The sequence below is a fragment of the Schistocerca americana genome, chromosome 7 (assembly GCF_021461395.2).
Source record: "Schistocerca americana isolate TAMUIC-IGC-003095 chromosome 7, iqSchAmer2.1, whole genome shotgun sequence".
Taxonomy (NCBI): domain Eukaryota; kingdom Metazoa; phylum Arthropoda; class Insecta; order Orthoptera; family Acrididae; genus Schistocerca; species Schistocerca americana.
In genome coordinates, this window is record NC_060125.1 from 504,360,369 (window position 1) to 504,377,658 (window position 17,290).

General features: G+C 38.7%; 1 protein-coding gene across 1 annotated transcript in view; it reads left to right on the forward strand.

Moving 5' to 3' along the window:
- Positions 1-17,290, forward strand: part of LOC124622515 (DNA topoisomerase 3-beta-1) — a 125,592-nt gene that overhangs the window by 59,056 nt on the left and 49,246 nt on the right. Inside the window, exons 7-9 of the mRNA XM_047148238.1 lie at positions 5,409-5,609; positions 13,258-13,462; positions 15,462-15,644. Coding sequence (XP_047004194.1) covers positions 5,409-5,609; positions 13,258-13,462; positions 15,462-15,644 — 589 coding nt within the window. The remainder of the gene's footprint in view (positions 1-5,408; positions 5,610-13,257; positions 13,463-15,461; positions 15,645-17,290) is intronic.

Consider the following 17,290-nt stretch of genomic DNA (forward strand, 5'->3'; position numbering starts at 1 on the left):
ATGCGCCCGAACATTGTCGGGCAAAATGATAGGCGAGTCCAGCAGAAAGTATCACCACTTTTTTTTCTCTAAGTTGTTCATTTTTAGAATACAGCCTGCGACTAGCTTAGAGAAAGAAGTGGTGACATTTTGTACAGGACCCATCCATCATTTTGCGGGACCATTCACTTGTGCTACTACCATCCTTACATGCTCATTCCATTTCAGACTGCTTTGCATTGTTGACGTCTGAGTAATCGACATGACAGTACCCTATCAATGCTGTAATCAAACATTATGTTTTTCCTGCTCATTTGCATTAACTTATGTTTTAGGACTACTCCATAGTCAAATAATTAATGCCCCCTTGCAGTCCAACTACTCGCAGACAAGATTTCAGATCTGACCACTGGTCTGGGATAGGCACCACTAACTGTTTAGTATGTTGCCTCCAACTGTTTACTAGCAACTCCCACCAGTAATTACCTCACCAACAAAGAAGGAAAATAGTTGAAAGTCAACACATTGAAAAGTCTAATAGAAATGCAGCACTCAAAGTTCCATGGAAACAAATGGGGTTTTTAACCGCATCCGGAGTGAGAGCAAGTTCCCATCACAATGACGAGAAAGCATGATTAACCCAGTACATAAACCGGGTAAGCACCCCCTAGAGATGGACATTTATTACCAAATTAGTCCCACCCGTGTTCTCTGTAAGTTGCTTGAACACATGGTCAGCAGGCAACTGTGATGGCTCCTTGAGTCCGGGGTTTTTTGGCACCATCCCAGGGTAGTTTTTGCCAAGGCTGTTCCACTACTGATAATCTGATTTAGCTGGAACATGCCATCCGAACAGCTTTTGTCTGATGTCAATGCTTTATAGCTAGCTGTCTTCTTTGACATGTAAGGCTCATTGACACCACATGGCAACGCCATATCCTCACTACCTGACACGAGTGAGGTTTCTGGGATCTGCTTCCAATTTGTATCCAGAACTTCATGTCTCATTGTATTTTCCAGGCTCAAGTTGGTGCCTGCCACAGTTCTCCTGATATCCAAGAGAATGACGTCTCGCAGGGCTCTGTGCTGAGTGTCCTCCTCTTTCTAGTAATCATCAATGGTCCACAGCAGCTGTGGTGTTTTCAGTATCATCTTCGTTTTATGCTAAAGACTTTTGCCTCTACTATTGCTCCTCTAGTGTGGGTGTTGCAGAACATCGACAGCAAGGCACCATACGGAAGGTGCAGGCACAGTTCGTCACCCATGGCTTTCCGTATTCAGCTGCTAAGACTTGTGTCTTGCACTTCAGTTGATGTTGTACCATTTGCCCTCAACCAGAACTTTACATTGATGACCAGCTACTCAATGTGTCGGAGACTTGGTGCTCTTTAGGATTGGTTTTCGATGCTTGGTTGATGTGGATTCCCCATGTTTGCCTGTTGAAATGAAAGTGCTGGTTGCACCTAAATACACTTTGTTGCCTGAGTAACACGAGCTGGGATGCAGATTGCACTACTGTTCTTCAACTTTCCAACACCTTGATACAATCCCGTCTTGATTATGGGAGTCTGGCATGTGGTTTATCATTGCCCTCAGCATTGTAGATACTCGATCCAACACACCACTGCAGTGTTCGCTTTTGATAGGATCCTTTCAGACTAGCCCTGTGAACAGCTTACTCACAGGGTGGGGTCCCTCCATTGCAGATCAGGCACCAACAACAACTTGTCAGTTAAGCTACACACATTTGCAGCTCTCCCAAGCATCCAAACTACAGTCTCCTCTTTCCAAACATGGAAATCCATATCCCACAACAGTGGCTCAGACCAAGGATTACAAACTCAATCCATGATGGTTCCTTCTCTCTTAGCTCCAGTTGTTTCCTCTACAGCCTCTCCTATGGGTCCACTCACACCTTATTGGTGCATCTCCTGGCAAAAACTTGATCTTGAATTTACCCTGTGCCTGAAAGATCCCGTTCATCCTGAGGCTCTCCCCACCATTTTTTCTCCATCCTCGGCACATCCCAGAGTACAGAAGTAGTATGTACGATGGCTCAGTAGGTCACGTAGGCTGTGCTTATACTCAAGTGGGACATAGAGAACTGCAGTCCTTGCCAGTGCAGATTGCTGTATTGTTTTCACTGTGACATTGTTAGCCATCTCTCATGCTCTTGAGCATATTCTTTCCTGCACGGGTGAGTCCTTTCTCATCTGCAGCAGCTCAATGAGCAGTGTGCAAGCTCTTGACCAGTGTTACACTTGTCGTCCTGTGGAAATGGCTGTCCAGGATTCCCTGTATGCCATTGAACAATGTGGACATTCAGTGACCTTTGTCTGGAGCCTAGGCCACGTTAGTATCATGGGGAGTGAACCTGCTGATAGCCTGGCCAAGTAAGTCAACTCTTGATATTGCTATTATGGAAACAGCCGTCTCATTGATATTATGTCATCAGGTTTTAGGGATCTAGATATGGAATGGCTCACTCTGGCTTCATCAAACAACCACAGACGATACAGGAGACTACAAATCTGCGGAGGTCTTCCATGCAGTCCTCCCACAAGGACTCTCCTGCATTGTGAGAACCCACCCCACTGTCATTCTGGTTCCTGTTTGACAGTGGTCAACATTTTACTGAACTGTCCCAACCTCGCCGCCCTGCCTCGGACTCGTAATTTCCCTGACTTGCTACCCCTTGTGTTAGGAGACGATGCCTCAGTGGCGAACTTCGTTTACGTTTTATTCGTGAGGGGGCCTTTTACCACCTTTCGAGGGCTTCCAGCATCTCCCTAGGTGGGGTATCTCACCTGCCTTTCTCCCTACTTTTCCATTTTTGCTTTTTTGTCCCTTATCTAGCCTTCATTGACCTTTGGCAGACCTTGGGATTTTCTTCCTCTGGGTTTTGCATGGTAGATCATCTCTGCTGTACAGTCATGTAGACCTGTCTGTTCAAGGAAAAAGGGAATGGTTACCTAGTAGTTTGGTCTTTTTACTCATCCAACCAACCAACCAAACAAACAAAAGGGAATTGTTTTCTGTTAAAACCTCGACAAATGTGCCTCGTTCACTAAAGCATCACCATGCACGTAGCTACTTGGCTACACTACTTATTTTAGTGTCTGTACCTATGGAGCAACTGCACGTTCACAAAATGGCAATACTCGCTTAAAAAATTGGAATGGTTGAATTCAAAATCGATGACTGCACATGAAGTAGCACTTTCAGAATCTCTCAGTTTCCACTCTGCAAAAAATAACTTGGTTGGTCACAAAGGATCACCTTCTTCTGACTTTTGAGATATGGAAACCCCACCTCTGCCCCAGAGGGCACTTCTGCACTCCGCAATGATTGCAGGTTAACTCCTCGATTTCATAATCTCCAGACTGCACTATAAAATTATTTAACCATGAGGCATTTTTAGCCAATTATAATTGACAGCAGAATGTAGGCATTCTCATTGGCCACTTCCGTCTACCACTAATAAGGCTTCTGTGAGGTGCTGCTACTTGTCAGGACTGTTACAACTTTCTCTGTAATAGGTATCAGAAAGTGCTGGTCCTCATGGGAAATCAATATCTGTAAGCCAGCCTTGTTAAGTTCCACCCACAACACATTTAGGAGATTATGGAAAGACTGGACTACCATCTACACATAGGGGGGGGGGGGGAATAATAATAATAATCCCTTCCCCCAGAAGCCAGGAACTGGCCAAGGAGACTGAATAGTGAACACATAGTGCCGAGGAAAAGATATGTTACATCTATACTGATGTAGGTTCTATGTTGTTTTGCTAAATAACGGAAAGCTGAGGTCTTGATGGTTCTTTGTACAAGGGCACAGCTAATTTCTTTCTCCGTCTTATACAACATGAGTTAATGACTCGTCGGTAATTATCTTCATGCCAAACCTTATGTGCTCATAGTAAAATGCTTCGTATTATAAGAGGCAGTTGAGTGAGAACTGCACATCCACCATAGTGGGACCATGGAATGGTTCCACTCAAAAGTAATCTTCATACAAATTAAGACATTTATTCCACTGAGAGATGAGGCGACCAGTTTCTGTTTCATAGAACATGGTCAGTTGCTGACGGATCCACAACCGCACCCACTTCTGCACTTCCTCACCTGATTGAAACCAATGTCCTTGCATGGTTTTCTTCAGGTTGCCAAAGATGTGAAAATCACCTGTTGAAGGATCTGGGCTGTATGGAGGTTTTTGCAGTGTTTCCCAACCAAATTGCTGAAGCAAAGCCTTTGTCTGATTGGTTGTGTGGGGGTGGGTGTCATCTTGCAACACGATGATTCTTTTGGACAGCATTCCTGGGTGTTTCGACATTATGGCACATTGCAATGTCTGCAAAGTATTTTTAAAGCACTGCACATTTATTGTGGTGCCATGCTAGAAGAATGTGTAGAGTGATTTTCATTTGACTGCCCCTCATAACAAACTTTCAGGTATGATTGGCCAGCTTCAAATGATTATAAAATATAATACATAGTTGTATGATTAATTTATGTAATAGATGATATTGGCTGAAACATCCAAACCAGTAGTATCAATGTAAACTTGTATGCTGTGGGCTTCTGCCTGAAAACTATATGTACCGTTTTCTTTTTTCTTTTCTTTTTTTCTTTTCTGAGACAACTTGAGTAAATACAAACTGACTGGAAAACTTAAAGTTTCGATTATTTCTGAACTCAGACAATTGCAAGATTCTGCAAGTTAGAAGTCAGGAAGCACAGATAATATTGATATGTTACTACTACTCAAGTGACAGTAGATACTTCTTTTGCAGAAATGGAAAACAAATCTGGGATGGAATAACAACAATATGAATAAGGACAGATTGTCACTCACCACATAACGCAGTCATTGAGTAGTTGATGACCACATATAAAAGTACACTTTTGTGCGTTTCTGCCGTTCAACACCACCTCTCTAATTCATATTGTAGTAAAGGAAAATAAATGAGACAAGGAAGTTTAGGAGAAAGAGTAATTATGGCAAATAAATGACAATATGTGTTTTTCACTGTTAATTGAGGTGTTTATAGATATGTCAGTTACGTATATTGATTATATTGTATTCATGTCTACTGTGTGTAACACCATTTAAGAAACTGTTTGGTCTTTCAGTGAGTCAGTATTTCTTCTTATTTCATTATTGCAAGAAATTTAATATAAAAAACTGAGAAGGTACACAGTATTTGAAAATGCTTTCACCACTTTTTTCATGTTTTACCACATTAACTGTAAAATGAATGATACTACTGTATTTCCAGAAAAATTGTTTACAATTCTTGTAATAGATTATATTCATTAATATAGGTAAATTATTTGTTTTGTCCAAGTTAGATGTAGAAACTGCCCCAGATTCTTGTTTGTAGGAGCAGTGTTTTACGATATGAATTTTGTGATTCATTCTAGAGTAACAAGTATCACAAAGAAGGAGAAGGTTAAGGCTCGACCACAGGCACTCAACACTGTGGAACTTATGAGAGTAGCTAGCTCTGGGCTTGGTCTTGGGCCTCATCATGCTATGCAGATTGCTGAGAAATTATACACTCAAGGGTACATAAGTTATCCTCGAACAGAGACTACACAGTACCCAGAGAATTTTGACCTTGTGTAAGTATATGTATATGGTAAGGGCAACCAGTTTAAGGTTTATGACACCAGAATACTTACTTCAGTTCCCTTTACAAAAACTATGTGCAATATTTATTTTAGGAAAATTGAGCAGGATTAAGCAGTAACGGTGCGTTGGTTTACAGAGATACAATTTTCATTTTTAGCAATGGACAGTATACCATCTTGAACTTGCATATCCCTTTGTTTGAAGCTGAAAAGAGTCACAGTCATGTAGAATTAACTAAATCATAATGCTTTCACTATTTTATTTATTTATTTCTTCTGGGAACACTATTGAAAGTTTGATTTTGCATTTTATGTTGACATTATACTCAGCACGACTTTTTATAGTGTAAATAGTCATTTTATAATTATGTAGTAATTCTGAAATGCATATGTTAACTGTAGATTTGCTTGACAATGGTTACATATCTGAAATTGCAATAGTGCATCCAGAAGAAATTAAATAGCAGTTAAATTGTGAAAGCCTTATCAGGAGGAATGCTGAGCTTGAGGTTGGAGGGAGAGGTGAGATGGTGAGATAGTCCATAGTCAGAACTGGTAAAGAAGACACGCCATCAGGTATCAGATCCAGGAGAAAACAAGATTGAAACTACATATTTTGACAGATGATAAAATTTTTGAGGTGAGTGACTTGTTGCTGTGTTCGCCTCCAAAATGTTCGAGCGACTATCTATACAGTCTCAGAGTCTGTATGGTATTGCTTAGATAGTGATGCATATCACATCTGTTGTGTGCAGGAATTGAAGCCATTAGATAAAAGAAGCGTCTAGTGTACTGAACATGATTTTGATCATTTGTTGACATCCATGGACTCACAGAACTATACATTACTTTCTTCACTGTAGTGGGCATGTGAATAGTCAAAACAAGAATGTGATCAACTGAAAATCCATGTGTCTTTTGTGATAATGCCTTGCATCATCAGCAAATTGGAATGTGGTGTGCCATACTGCACTGTTGGATAGTGTGCCATATTTTCTTTGATACTACTGTGAACAGTGTTGTGAAACAAGATAACATTATGCAGTTTTTCATTTCTTGAGGTAGATGAAAATCATTGTTGGCTGCAGCAAGATTGTGTAACTTGTCACATATCTACTGAAACGACTCATTTCATGTGTGAATTTTTTGGATTATTAAATCATCTCTGAAGGATTATGGCCACCAAATTCTCCGGATTTAGCATCTCCAGACTTGTTCCTGTGGGGCTGTCTGAAAGGGAATGTCTATAAAAACATGCTGCACACACTGGCTCAAGTAAAGATTAACATAATGGAGATTAATAACTTAAGGGTAATGTGTTGTGTGGAGTGACCTCAAAAATGTGGTAAAATTAGTTTTTGCCTGTGTTACCAAGCTGGGAAACTATTTTGATAATCCTAGTAGCGCGCGCACACACACACACACACACACACACACACACACACACACACACACACACACACACACACCTCCCTCCCTCCCTCTCTCTCTCTCTCTCTCTCTCTCTCTTTCTTTCTCACTTCATTATTATTTGATGGTGAGAGAGGTGCAGCAAAAGTAAATAATTGGGAGCAGAGTGAAAGCATGGAAACGTAAGTCAAGATGAGGAAAAGTATCAGTATCAGTGAGTGTGCTACAGCTCATAATGGCAAACACATTGATTCAAATGGTAAAATGAGTACAGGGGACAAGTCAGATGTGAGTTCTGTGAGAGTCAACAAGGAGGAGATAAATAATTAAAGGTAAAATGTAAAGACTCACTTATGGAAACTAAATGCCCAAACAGTTGGACTGAATGCAGAAGGGAGAGTCTCTATTCAAGTTCTATTCCAGTGAGATAGGCAGAAGGAAAATCGGAACTTGGAAGTGATTCATTAACCCTCAAACAGGCACACCTATTTATAAAGTACGCCAACCACAAATAAAATTATTTTGCACCATATCATTGTTGTTTCACAATTGCGAACCCATACCTATTCCTTCATTACTACTTTCAGCTAATACAGTGGTAAATTGTGTTGTCCTGCTCACAAGTGAGCAGCAGTAATATAAAATAAACAGTGAGTTGGGCAAGAAAAAACTTATGGTTTCTGCATGAAATTATTAGCTAGGAGCACACTCCCACAATGAGGCAATTGTCTATAAGATAATTAGTAGTCGAATAAGTGGCTGGCTAGGATCTGATGCAACTGCACTTTTTAATGCTTCAGGTCGGTCATTAGTGTGGGGTAACACCTGTCTGTGGCAACAGGGTGATATAATGAAAATTTACTTTATTATTCCTTATTTAAACAGGGCTTTAGCTCACATGATCTAAGCTTAGTTTATTGTTGTTTCATTAAACTGTGATTTTGCTCATATATGTTTACCTTTGTAACATAAAGACAGTAATTCCTTACATGTGTACAAAGTACACCACACACACACACACACACACACGTTATGAAAGATGGCACGCCTGCTAGAGGGTTAAGACTCTACACAGGTTACATTGTCTTTTATTGCGTGGTGTCACATCATGAGAACTTGTATGAAATTCCAGAATATTTACACCAAATTGATACTCATGGCAATCAAAAGCATCAAATCAATGTCATTGCCTAAATGCAATATATTTTAGTGCTTATCATCAGTTAGAAATACTGTGTGGAATTTAAGTACAGTAACAATTGTAAATGATTAGAGTCAGTGATATATCTCAAAAACCTAGGTGTCACTGTTTGTAGTGATACATGGTGTGGTGTGTAGAAGAGAGGAAGTTTGCTGACTTGCTGGGTGTTAACACAGGCAGCATAGGACATGCAGCAAAAACAAGATTGTGCCTCCCTCCCCTTTTTCTTAATTAATACCCCTGGCAGTACTGATAGTGTTTGAGCAAAAATTCAACAAAATTTAATCAAACTGTTAAATAAAAGTGAAATCTGGTGAACAATGTTAAATAAAAACAAAGAAGCTTGATCACCCACCAATGAAATTAGTAAAAATATCCATTGCATTTAATTTTTGAATAACTAAAACATTTTCTAAAATTTGACTGTTCCAGAATGAACCAAATAATACTCTCACTTGTAGTAGAATAATCAGTAATACTCACCCACAAGCAGAAAAGTTGTTCCAGTGTTCTGGTATACAATAACATAACAGTTTTTATGTGTAAACATACTTTACTCACACACCACTGTCAGATGTAAAGCTTGCCCCCTGTATAAGTGGTCTAGTACTGAAAGTCTACCTACTCTGCTCCGACTGGTCAGAGTTGACTGGCTTAATGGTGAACACTTTAAATGCTCACATTTTACTACCACTTTGAATAAAATACTGTATAATGTACTGCAGTGTGTCTCCAAATCTACAGAAAAAAGAGCAGTTGTATAAACAGTAGTATTATCAATTTACATGTAATAAATCATAACAGCAAAATTAAAGAAAATGCTTTGTATTACTTCAAGAATTAAGAATATGCTATGCATGTAAGTGCTAAAAGAATGTATCGCAAACAGATACTACTTGCATTTACATTTTGCTGTGAAAAGTTTTACACAGTGAATTCAATTTTATTGCAGTTCTTGGAAAAATTATTTATACACTTTTGTTGTTATGTTATATGAAGTGGTTAACAACAATGAGGAATGGTGATTAATTATTGCACACTGATGGTCCGCAAACATATTCCAGTAACTGTGAGCCTTGTTAAACAATGCCAATGCAGCCTTCATCTTGAAAGTGATAGATTGGAGCTCCAGTAAAAAGAACTCACCATTTACATGTCGTTTTAAGCACTGGTGGTCAGCAATGCAGAGCAAATGCAGTCTGTCTTGAAAGATGTAATGTTTGCCAACATCACTGCATGTAATAAACACTTGTGACTATTGCTGGAACGGTGTAGCTTTTGCATATGGTGCACAGTTCACAGTATGTGCTCAGTATTAAAATCAGTTCACTTGCTAGACCTCTGCTTTTAGTCACTGCTTTCACATTGCTCTACAGTTCATTAGTTCACAAAAAGAGTCCCTTGAAAACAGTCTCATTAATAGACATATCTCTTTGCACTATTCCAATATCACAGTCTTTATAATATTGCTTAGAAAATTAATCCAATGTATGTTCATTTAAATGCGCCTTGCCCATTATTTTTACAGTCCACAATACACTGGAAAACAGTCTGTATGACCATGGCTACAAATTCACCAGCTATGCACATACTGAATAAGGCAGTACAGTTGTTGGTACACTGAACTCTCATTCTGGAGGATAACAGTTGAAATCTGCATTGACTATCCTAAATCGCTTCAGGCAAATGATGAGATGGTTCCTTTGCAAGTACACACCCAATTTTGTTCCATATTCCTGGAAAAGTCTGAGCTTGCACTGAGTTTCTTAATTACCTTCATGTCGATGGTATGTTATATCCAAATTTTCCTTCCTTCTATGCCATCCACCAGCCACAACCATCTTTCCGTAACTGGCATTGCTTTGAAACCTGCTACTCATCTATACATATTTAAACTCTCATTCTTGCAGAATGTTATCATTTAAATATTATTAAATATTTTCAGTTTTGACATGTACAGATTATTTTAAGATTAACAAAAAGCATTAAATAAAAAAGAGCAAAAACAGCAAAATAAAATCGATTAAGTCTGTGACAGTCGCAGAGGATACACGAGGTGCCATCCATTTTGTATAAACAAATATTAGTGCGTGAATCAAATGAACTATGAGCAGCTGCGTTATTTGAAACTCAACACGGTAGGGTTTAACGAAAGATTGCTTGTTCAGATCTCCTTGACCTAGATGTCCTAAACTTAATAAAAACAGACATTCATAGTTGACACAATGTTAAGTAGATGCCAGTTACACCATAATAAGTGAATGCTGTATTATAATGAGTTTCTTACCTACAGCATACTCCTAAAAATTAAGTTGCTCAAAGAGATATGAACATTATCTCAAATATAAATTATTGCTATTCTGTTATAAACACACCTCAGAAATTTAGTAAAGGGTATCAGGTACCCTTGTGGAATCAATACAAATGCTGTGAAGGTAGATGGCAACTATTTTTGGGAACAACAAAATACAAATGCTCAGGCAGGCTGAATTTTTCGAACAAGAAAAGTTAAACTTCTATTGGAACCATTTGAATGAGATTTCAACATCGTGAGTTCTCTGAGTTGCAACAATCCTCCATCAGTAATAAATGCCCTTGGTTTGCACAAGTTACATGTGTTTATAAGCCTGTAAAACTGTTGTTGTCATCTGGTAAAAACTGTGAATATAAAGCCCGGTCCACACGCAATGATCTGTCTGCGCAGACATTGGCGCAGATGTCTGTACATGCAAAAGATCGCTGCAAATGTGGTGTGTTCACACGACACAAACCCCAATCTAGTACTCGCCCGCCATCTGTCGGTGTAGAAAAGAAATTAGTGGCAAGCGACTACGCTCCCCGTAAACGTCAAAAATTTAATTCAGTTATTTTGAAATATAGAAATGGAGGAAGTTCTGTTATGGTCTGTGTTCGCAACTTGTGTTGCAAAAAACATTCAGACCAACCGCAGGAAACAGAGAAAGCGGTCAAAATGGTGTAGACAGTGGCTGCTAAAGCGAAAGCAGTTTTCTCACGTAAATTTACTGCGAGATTTGCAGGGCGAACCTTAAGAAAGCCAAGCAGATCAAAATACTATAACGTTAACTGGTATATTTGATCTACTCCTACACCAGATCTTCTAGATTTCTGAACTTTGGATAACTCTTTTCAGTAAACAGTTCGCAACGAATTTTTTTGTTTTTATTACTGTTTCTCTGTTTGCCGAGGCGTCAACTGCGCGCAATTTTTCAATTAGAGCATTGTATGGTGCTGTCTTTTTGTGTCAGTCACTATATTCTTTACTTTAATCTACCACAAACATGGGTGGTTTCTATATATTTCAATGAATTCACTAACAAACTCTCGAGAACACTGACGAGTTATCAGCCATTTTAATGCCCTGTGTGCACAAATTCAAACACTAGAATGAGCAAACAGCTGTTTCGCACCGGATTTGCGGCGATCTCCTGTCCACACGCTCCAACTTGTCTGCGCAGATGTGGTTTGAACCCACAGATTTGAGAGGTTTCGCTCAAACCTCCAACTCCAACTTCCAGGTTTGCACACACCTCAGGTTGGTGCAAATCTTCTTTCCACACGCAACGATCTGTCTGCGCAAATGTGATGTGCGCAGACATTTGCGCAGATATATCGTTGCATGTGAACGGGCCTTAAAAGTGAATGCTTGTTAACATACATAAACCAAATGCTAGAAATTTGGACAAAATAACACAGACAGAGTTTTGTAACTAGCAACTATAAGCAAATACTGTTTGCTCTACATATCCCCACAGAAGCTCAGTCAGATTAGCAACATGTGCCAAAGCTTCTAGAAATGGACTCAGCAAATTAAAGTTGATTTATCTTGAGGCAGGTTATGTGGTTCATCAAGCAATAAGAGTTGCACAATACCATAAGTGTTACTAAAATATCATGGTGGCTCCAGTGAACTAGGGGAGCCAGCACACTTTCTCTTCTATTCACTACGTAGAGGGTGTAATAAATGTGTAAGTACACTTCTGGGAAATAGGTTCAACACTGTGGTTCTTTTGAAGAAGTGAGAAGAAGATTAAGTTCTTTGTAAATGAAGTAGATTGCAGAATATTCACATGCTACTTTGTTGATGATTATGGTTACTAGGGGACAAACCCTTAGGAGCATAGCTTATTTGGCAGGTGGCATTTCTTTTGTCTTCTGTTAACAAATTTCAGAACTAACTTTTGTACTGAGTCAGTACAGCATCAGAGAGAATGTTTTATCAAGTGAATATATAACTAGTGTTTGAATATTTTACTGTCACTACTCCCCCTCCACAAAACTTGATTGTTGGCAAAGATGCAACAACACTTTACTTCAAGTCTTTTTGATCGTTTAAAATTGTTTGACATGAATTATAACTGGTGCCTTTCATGGGCCCATTTAGTCTATGGGTATAAAACTTAGATTAATCAAAGTTTCAATCTGGTACCAACTCTCATCTGTTCTTCCAAATTCCACATAACTATTTCTGTGAATCTTGCAAGTCTAGTATTAGAACAGATAGTATGATGGCAGATATCTTAACCACACACCAATAATTAATTTCAGAATGATATATCTGAGGGCTACAAATAAAACGGTAGATTATTATAGAAGAAACAGCAGCAGGAGAAATTTAATGATAGGATGGAACTGTCTCAATATGTGAAGTGTGCCAAGTTCTCAGTTGGCAGATCATTACTTGCATGTTTAAGTCCCACACCAAGACATACTTTGAACCTGACACAGATGTTCATTTCAGTAAGCTCTCCAGTGCAGCCTCAAATGTCTCAATCTGGAATATTCACTGTTAGCAGTAAGATCTGAATATATTTATTTGTTAAATTTAGTACAGAGTTGTGAGTGGCATTAAACGGCACCAGCTTCCTTTAGATATGCCCCCAAACATAATTTTATAACTTTAACAACAGTAATAAAAAAATTGTTGTATAAGCATGTTATCTGCCAACTTTGTCTTATAACTCAGTGGAAGCAATATTGAAACGCTACGTGTATATCTTTACAAACCAGGGGAGTGCTGAAGCAACAACAACACAGCTCAGTGTGGGGAGCTGAGGTTCGTGAAATACTGGCGGATGGCATAAACAAACCTCGTAAAGGCCATGATGCTGGTGACCATCCCCCAATAACACCCATGAAACTGGCTAACAAGGGCGACTTGGACAATGATGCATGGAGACTTTATGATTACATAACAAGGCACTTCATTGCTACTGTAAGTTAGCCTTATAACTTTGTTTACTTACTTTTATATAAGAATGTATGTATTATGTTGCATGTTCTGCTTATTATTTTCCACAAAAAACTTATAAAACCAACCTAGCCACAAAAGATGATGATAAAATTTTATAGTACAGCCTGATTGATATTGCTTCTTGTAAAATGGTTTCCAATATACATGTTCATCATGTTACCTTTCTAAGGAAGTCCATTCTTTTCCCTGCATATTACCTGGAAGTTGTACATTTTACATTGTCTGCAGCAGATTGTCCTTTGTAGGAAATCAGTTATTTTCATCTAAACTTTAATTTGTAGAAATGAAGTTGAATTACAAGGTAAGATCAGGTTTATGTGGAAGGTGCTGAAGAACATTAAAGTTGTACTGGATTGGAAATCCAGTGCAAAGTGTCCAGTGTGATGTGTTCGCAGATAGATGTGGGGATGTGCTTGTACATAACAGCTGTAATTCAGACATGCACTTGTGCACACACATGCACACCCCCTCCTCTCTCCACATCCGCCCTCCCTCACCACCAGCACGCAACCATCCCTTCCCTGTGTGTACACCTGCACATAAATGCACACACGTCAGTTGTTATTATCATTCTATAATTTCCATTATCGTGCTAAATATTTCCTTTGATGACAGAGCCATGTGTTCAGTTATCGCTTATTTGGTGGTTGGATTAGAGGACAGCATTTTTTAATTCAGTTTAAGCCTGTCACATTTGCCTGCAACATTGCAGGATTAGTTACTCTCTGGGATCTATCTCACTTTATACTTTCTTGCCTTATGCAGTGGGACACAAATGCCGCTCAAAAGAACACTGCTAAAGTAAGATTCAGGTGCTCGATGCCCCATCGTTTGATACTGGTTTCTCTCCTCTTCTTGCTGTATATAAAGTACCTCCAATCCTACTTTGATAAAGTGGATTATCTTAAATATGTGGCATAGAAAAACAATATTTGCACAAGTCACTGATAAAGGCAGTACCATTGTATGAGTGGGGTAGGAACCTCTTACAGAACACAAAAAAAACTGAAGCTGTAACAGCTGTATTTGATATTCTGTAGTAGTGATCTAGTGCACTGAGTCACAGAGGTGTAAAATGTTGTGGACATGCCAGGACTGTGTCAACAAGCAAATGTAGTGTCGTTAACTGAATTTTACCGAAAGTGTGTTGTGGGTCTGTGAGAAGGTGGATGATTCAATAAAGAAAGAAGAACACACTGGATAAGAGTTACAACTATAGAACAGAATAGATGTAGGTGGTGCTCGTACTTGTGGTACTGTTTTTGGATGGCAACAGTATAAAGAATCACACCCGACACGTGTCACGAGACTAATCACATGGTGACCACAGTACAAATTAGGATCACTGCTGCATTCAGATGGCCAGAGAGGACTATTGGGAATCATTTGATGGTTGCTGGGTGCCACTCTGTGTCACTATGCAGCCTATCTCTTATGCTGTAATGAAAGAAGAAATTGGAGGCACAAATGGCATGCAGTTGTGTTCAACTATTGTAACAGATTTCATTTTAGCGTTAGTGATGGTAGTCTGAGTTTCATGTTGACTGGGACAGTGACAAGTTCCAGATTGGCTTTGGCAGTGACAAACAGAACCTATTCAGATTGCTATGTCACAAGCCAGAGCTTATTATGATTGTTTATGTGTGCTATCCATTGAGTTAACACAGAACAGAACATACCTACTGAATGTCTACCAGTCCATTTCTTTGTGCATTTTATTGATGTCAAAGTGACATACTCTTCTAGCTGGATAATGGCTGTGTCTGCAATGATAATGATATCCAACACTTTTTCATGGTTAGCCCAGGAGGATTTCATTAAATATTGCTGCCTTAAATACTTCCTGTTACTGTAATGGTCTGAAATAAATGCACACATGTGCACACACACAATTTGTATGCAAGTCCTGATACCTACAGCTACTGCTAATTTTTATTTTTTAATGAAATATATCTTTCAGGTTTCACGTGACTGCAAATATCTAAGCACAACAGTGGCATTTTCTATTGGCACAGAAATTTTCACCTGCACTGGGAAAACATTGTTGGATCCTGGTTACACAACTATTATGCACTGGCAGGCTTTGGGAAAGGATGAAATTATCCCTGACTTTACTGTTGGTGAAGAAGCTGCATTACATGATGTAAGACTTTGTATCCATTTACTATTGAGGTACTTTTCTTCCACATAGAAAATTGGAGCAGTTTAGAAATTAATTGGCAGTTACAAGAACTGTTAATATCTTCTATGTGAATAAATTCTGTCGCTGTGACTAAATAATGTTGTTTGTTTGATTGCTGGTTGCATTTCAAGTATCTTTGGTGGCTTATCTACTCTAATAATAAAATTGTAAAAGTGCAAAATATAGAATCTGTTTCATCAAAATTGAAACATGTTAAAAAATCGTAAATTTACATTTTTTCTAAAATTGTGTGCTTAGCTTGGTAGTTCAAATGTTTAATCATCACTGTGTAATACACTGAAGAACCAGTACATGGCATTATTAGTGTTTTTTTAACTCACTGACAGGTGTATTTTCCAAAGTTTATGTCAGTGACACAATTAAGCTGAACAATCTTATCTTTGAAATTCAAAATAGCAGCTAATTTACTCTGCTAGGATTTATGGATTTGCTGATTTTGCTTTTTGTATTAAAAACTTAACAACATTGATTTGCTTCTTTGGATAGGTTTTATTTACACTATTTTCCAGGAGAAATGAACTTAATAAGTTGGCTATGCGATTTGGGTGCCTACTTGTTACGTTTCCTACTCGTTACATTTTTATTTTGTTTTGTTTACAAATAAAAATGCTTAGAAAATGGTTACATCTTTGTGAATGCACCAGAGCAGTTAAAAGGCTGAGAACTGTGTGGTCTCAAGAATCCAATGAAGATTGTGAGGTGGGATTTACTGTGGCTTGAGCAATCAGGCTTTAACTTACTCTTTTGAAACTCCTTCAGAAAGCGAGGCGTGATGTAAGTCTGAATTTCAGAACCATTCACTCTCAGAGATTTGCAGTTACTTCTCTCAAATGTGACATCATAGAAGTTGATGAAATTTTAACAGGAAGTTGTGCAGGCAAATGAGGTTTTATAGCCCCGATCCTGCATCCTCCTACCTCTTCACCATTTTGCTCAAGAAATGTACAATTCCTAGTGAGCTTATATTATGCCATGACCATAACTAAAGTGCAAGGATAGATGCTGCATTTTGTGGGGATGGACCATAGTGTTAATTGTTTCTCACACAGGCAATTCTACATGGCCCTCTCCCTTGTTAATGAAGAAAAAAAGCCCTTCATTCATGTCTCCAGTCAGACTGTTACCAACATTATAAGTCAAAAATAAATCCCACGTATATGAAATATCAGGCACAGGTATAAATAAATACCCGGGCAGTGCCGGGTTTCTCACTTACTAATACATATTCTGTTTCTTACTAGATTTATAGATTAAGTACATAATGACATGGTTTTTAGCCTTTTTGTGAGACATGGGTGATTACTAAGAAGCAAGAAAGCTGGATTCAGGCAGAAGAAATGAAATTCCTTAGAGATGTTAAGGGTTGCACAAGAGAAGACAGGCTAAGAAATCAAGATATTAGAGAAGAACTGCAAACCCTTGGCCTCAATGATAAAATTACAGATTACAGAACAAAATGGAACAAACATCTACAAAGGACGGAGAGTGAGAGACTTCCCTTAAAGGCAAGAAATTTTAAGTACTATGGGAGAACAGACAGAGGAAGGCTGCAACAGAGATGGGTACCCTAACAGGCAATTCTTGCC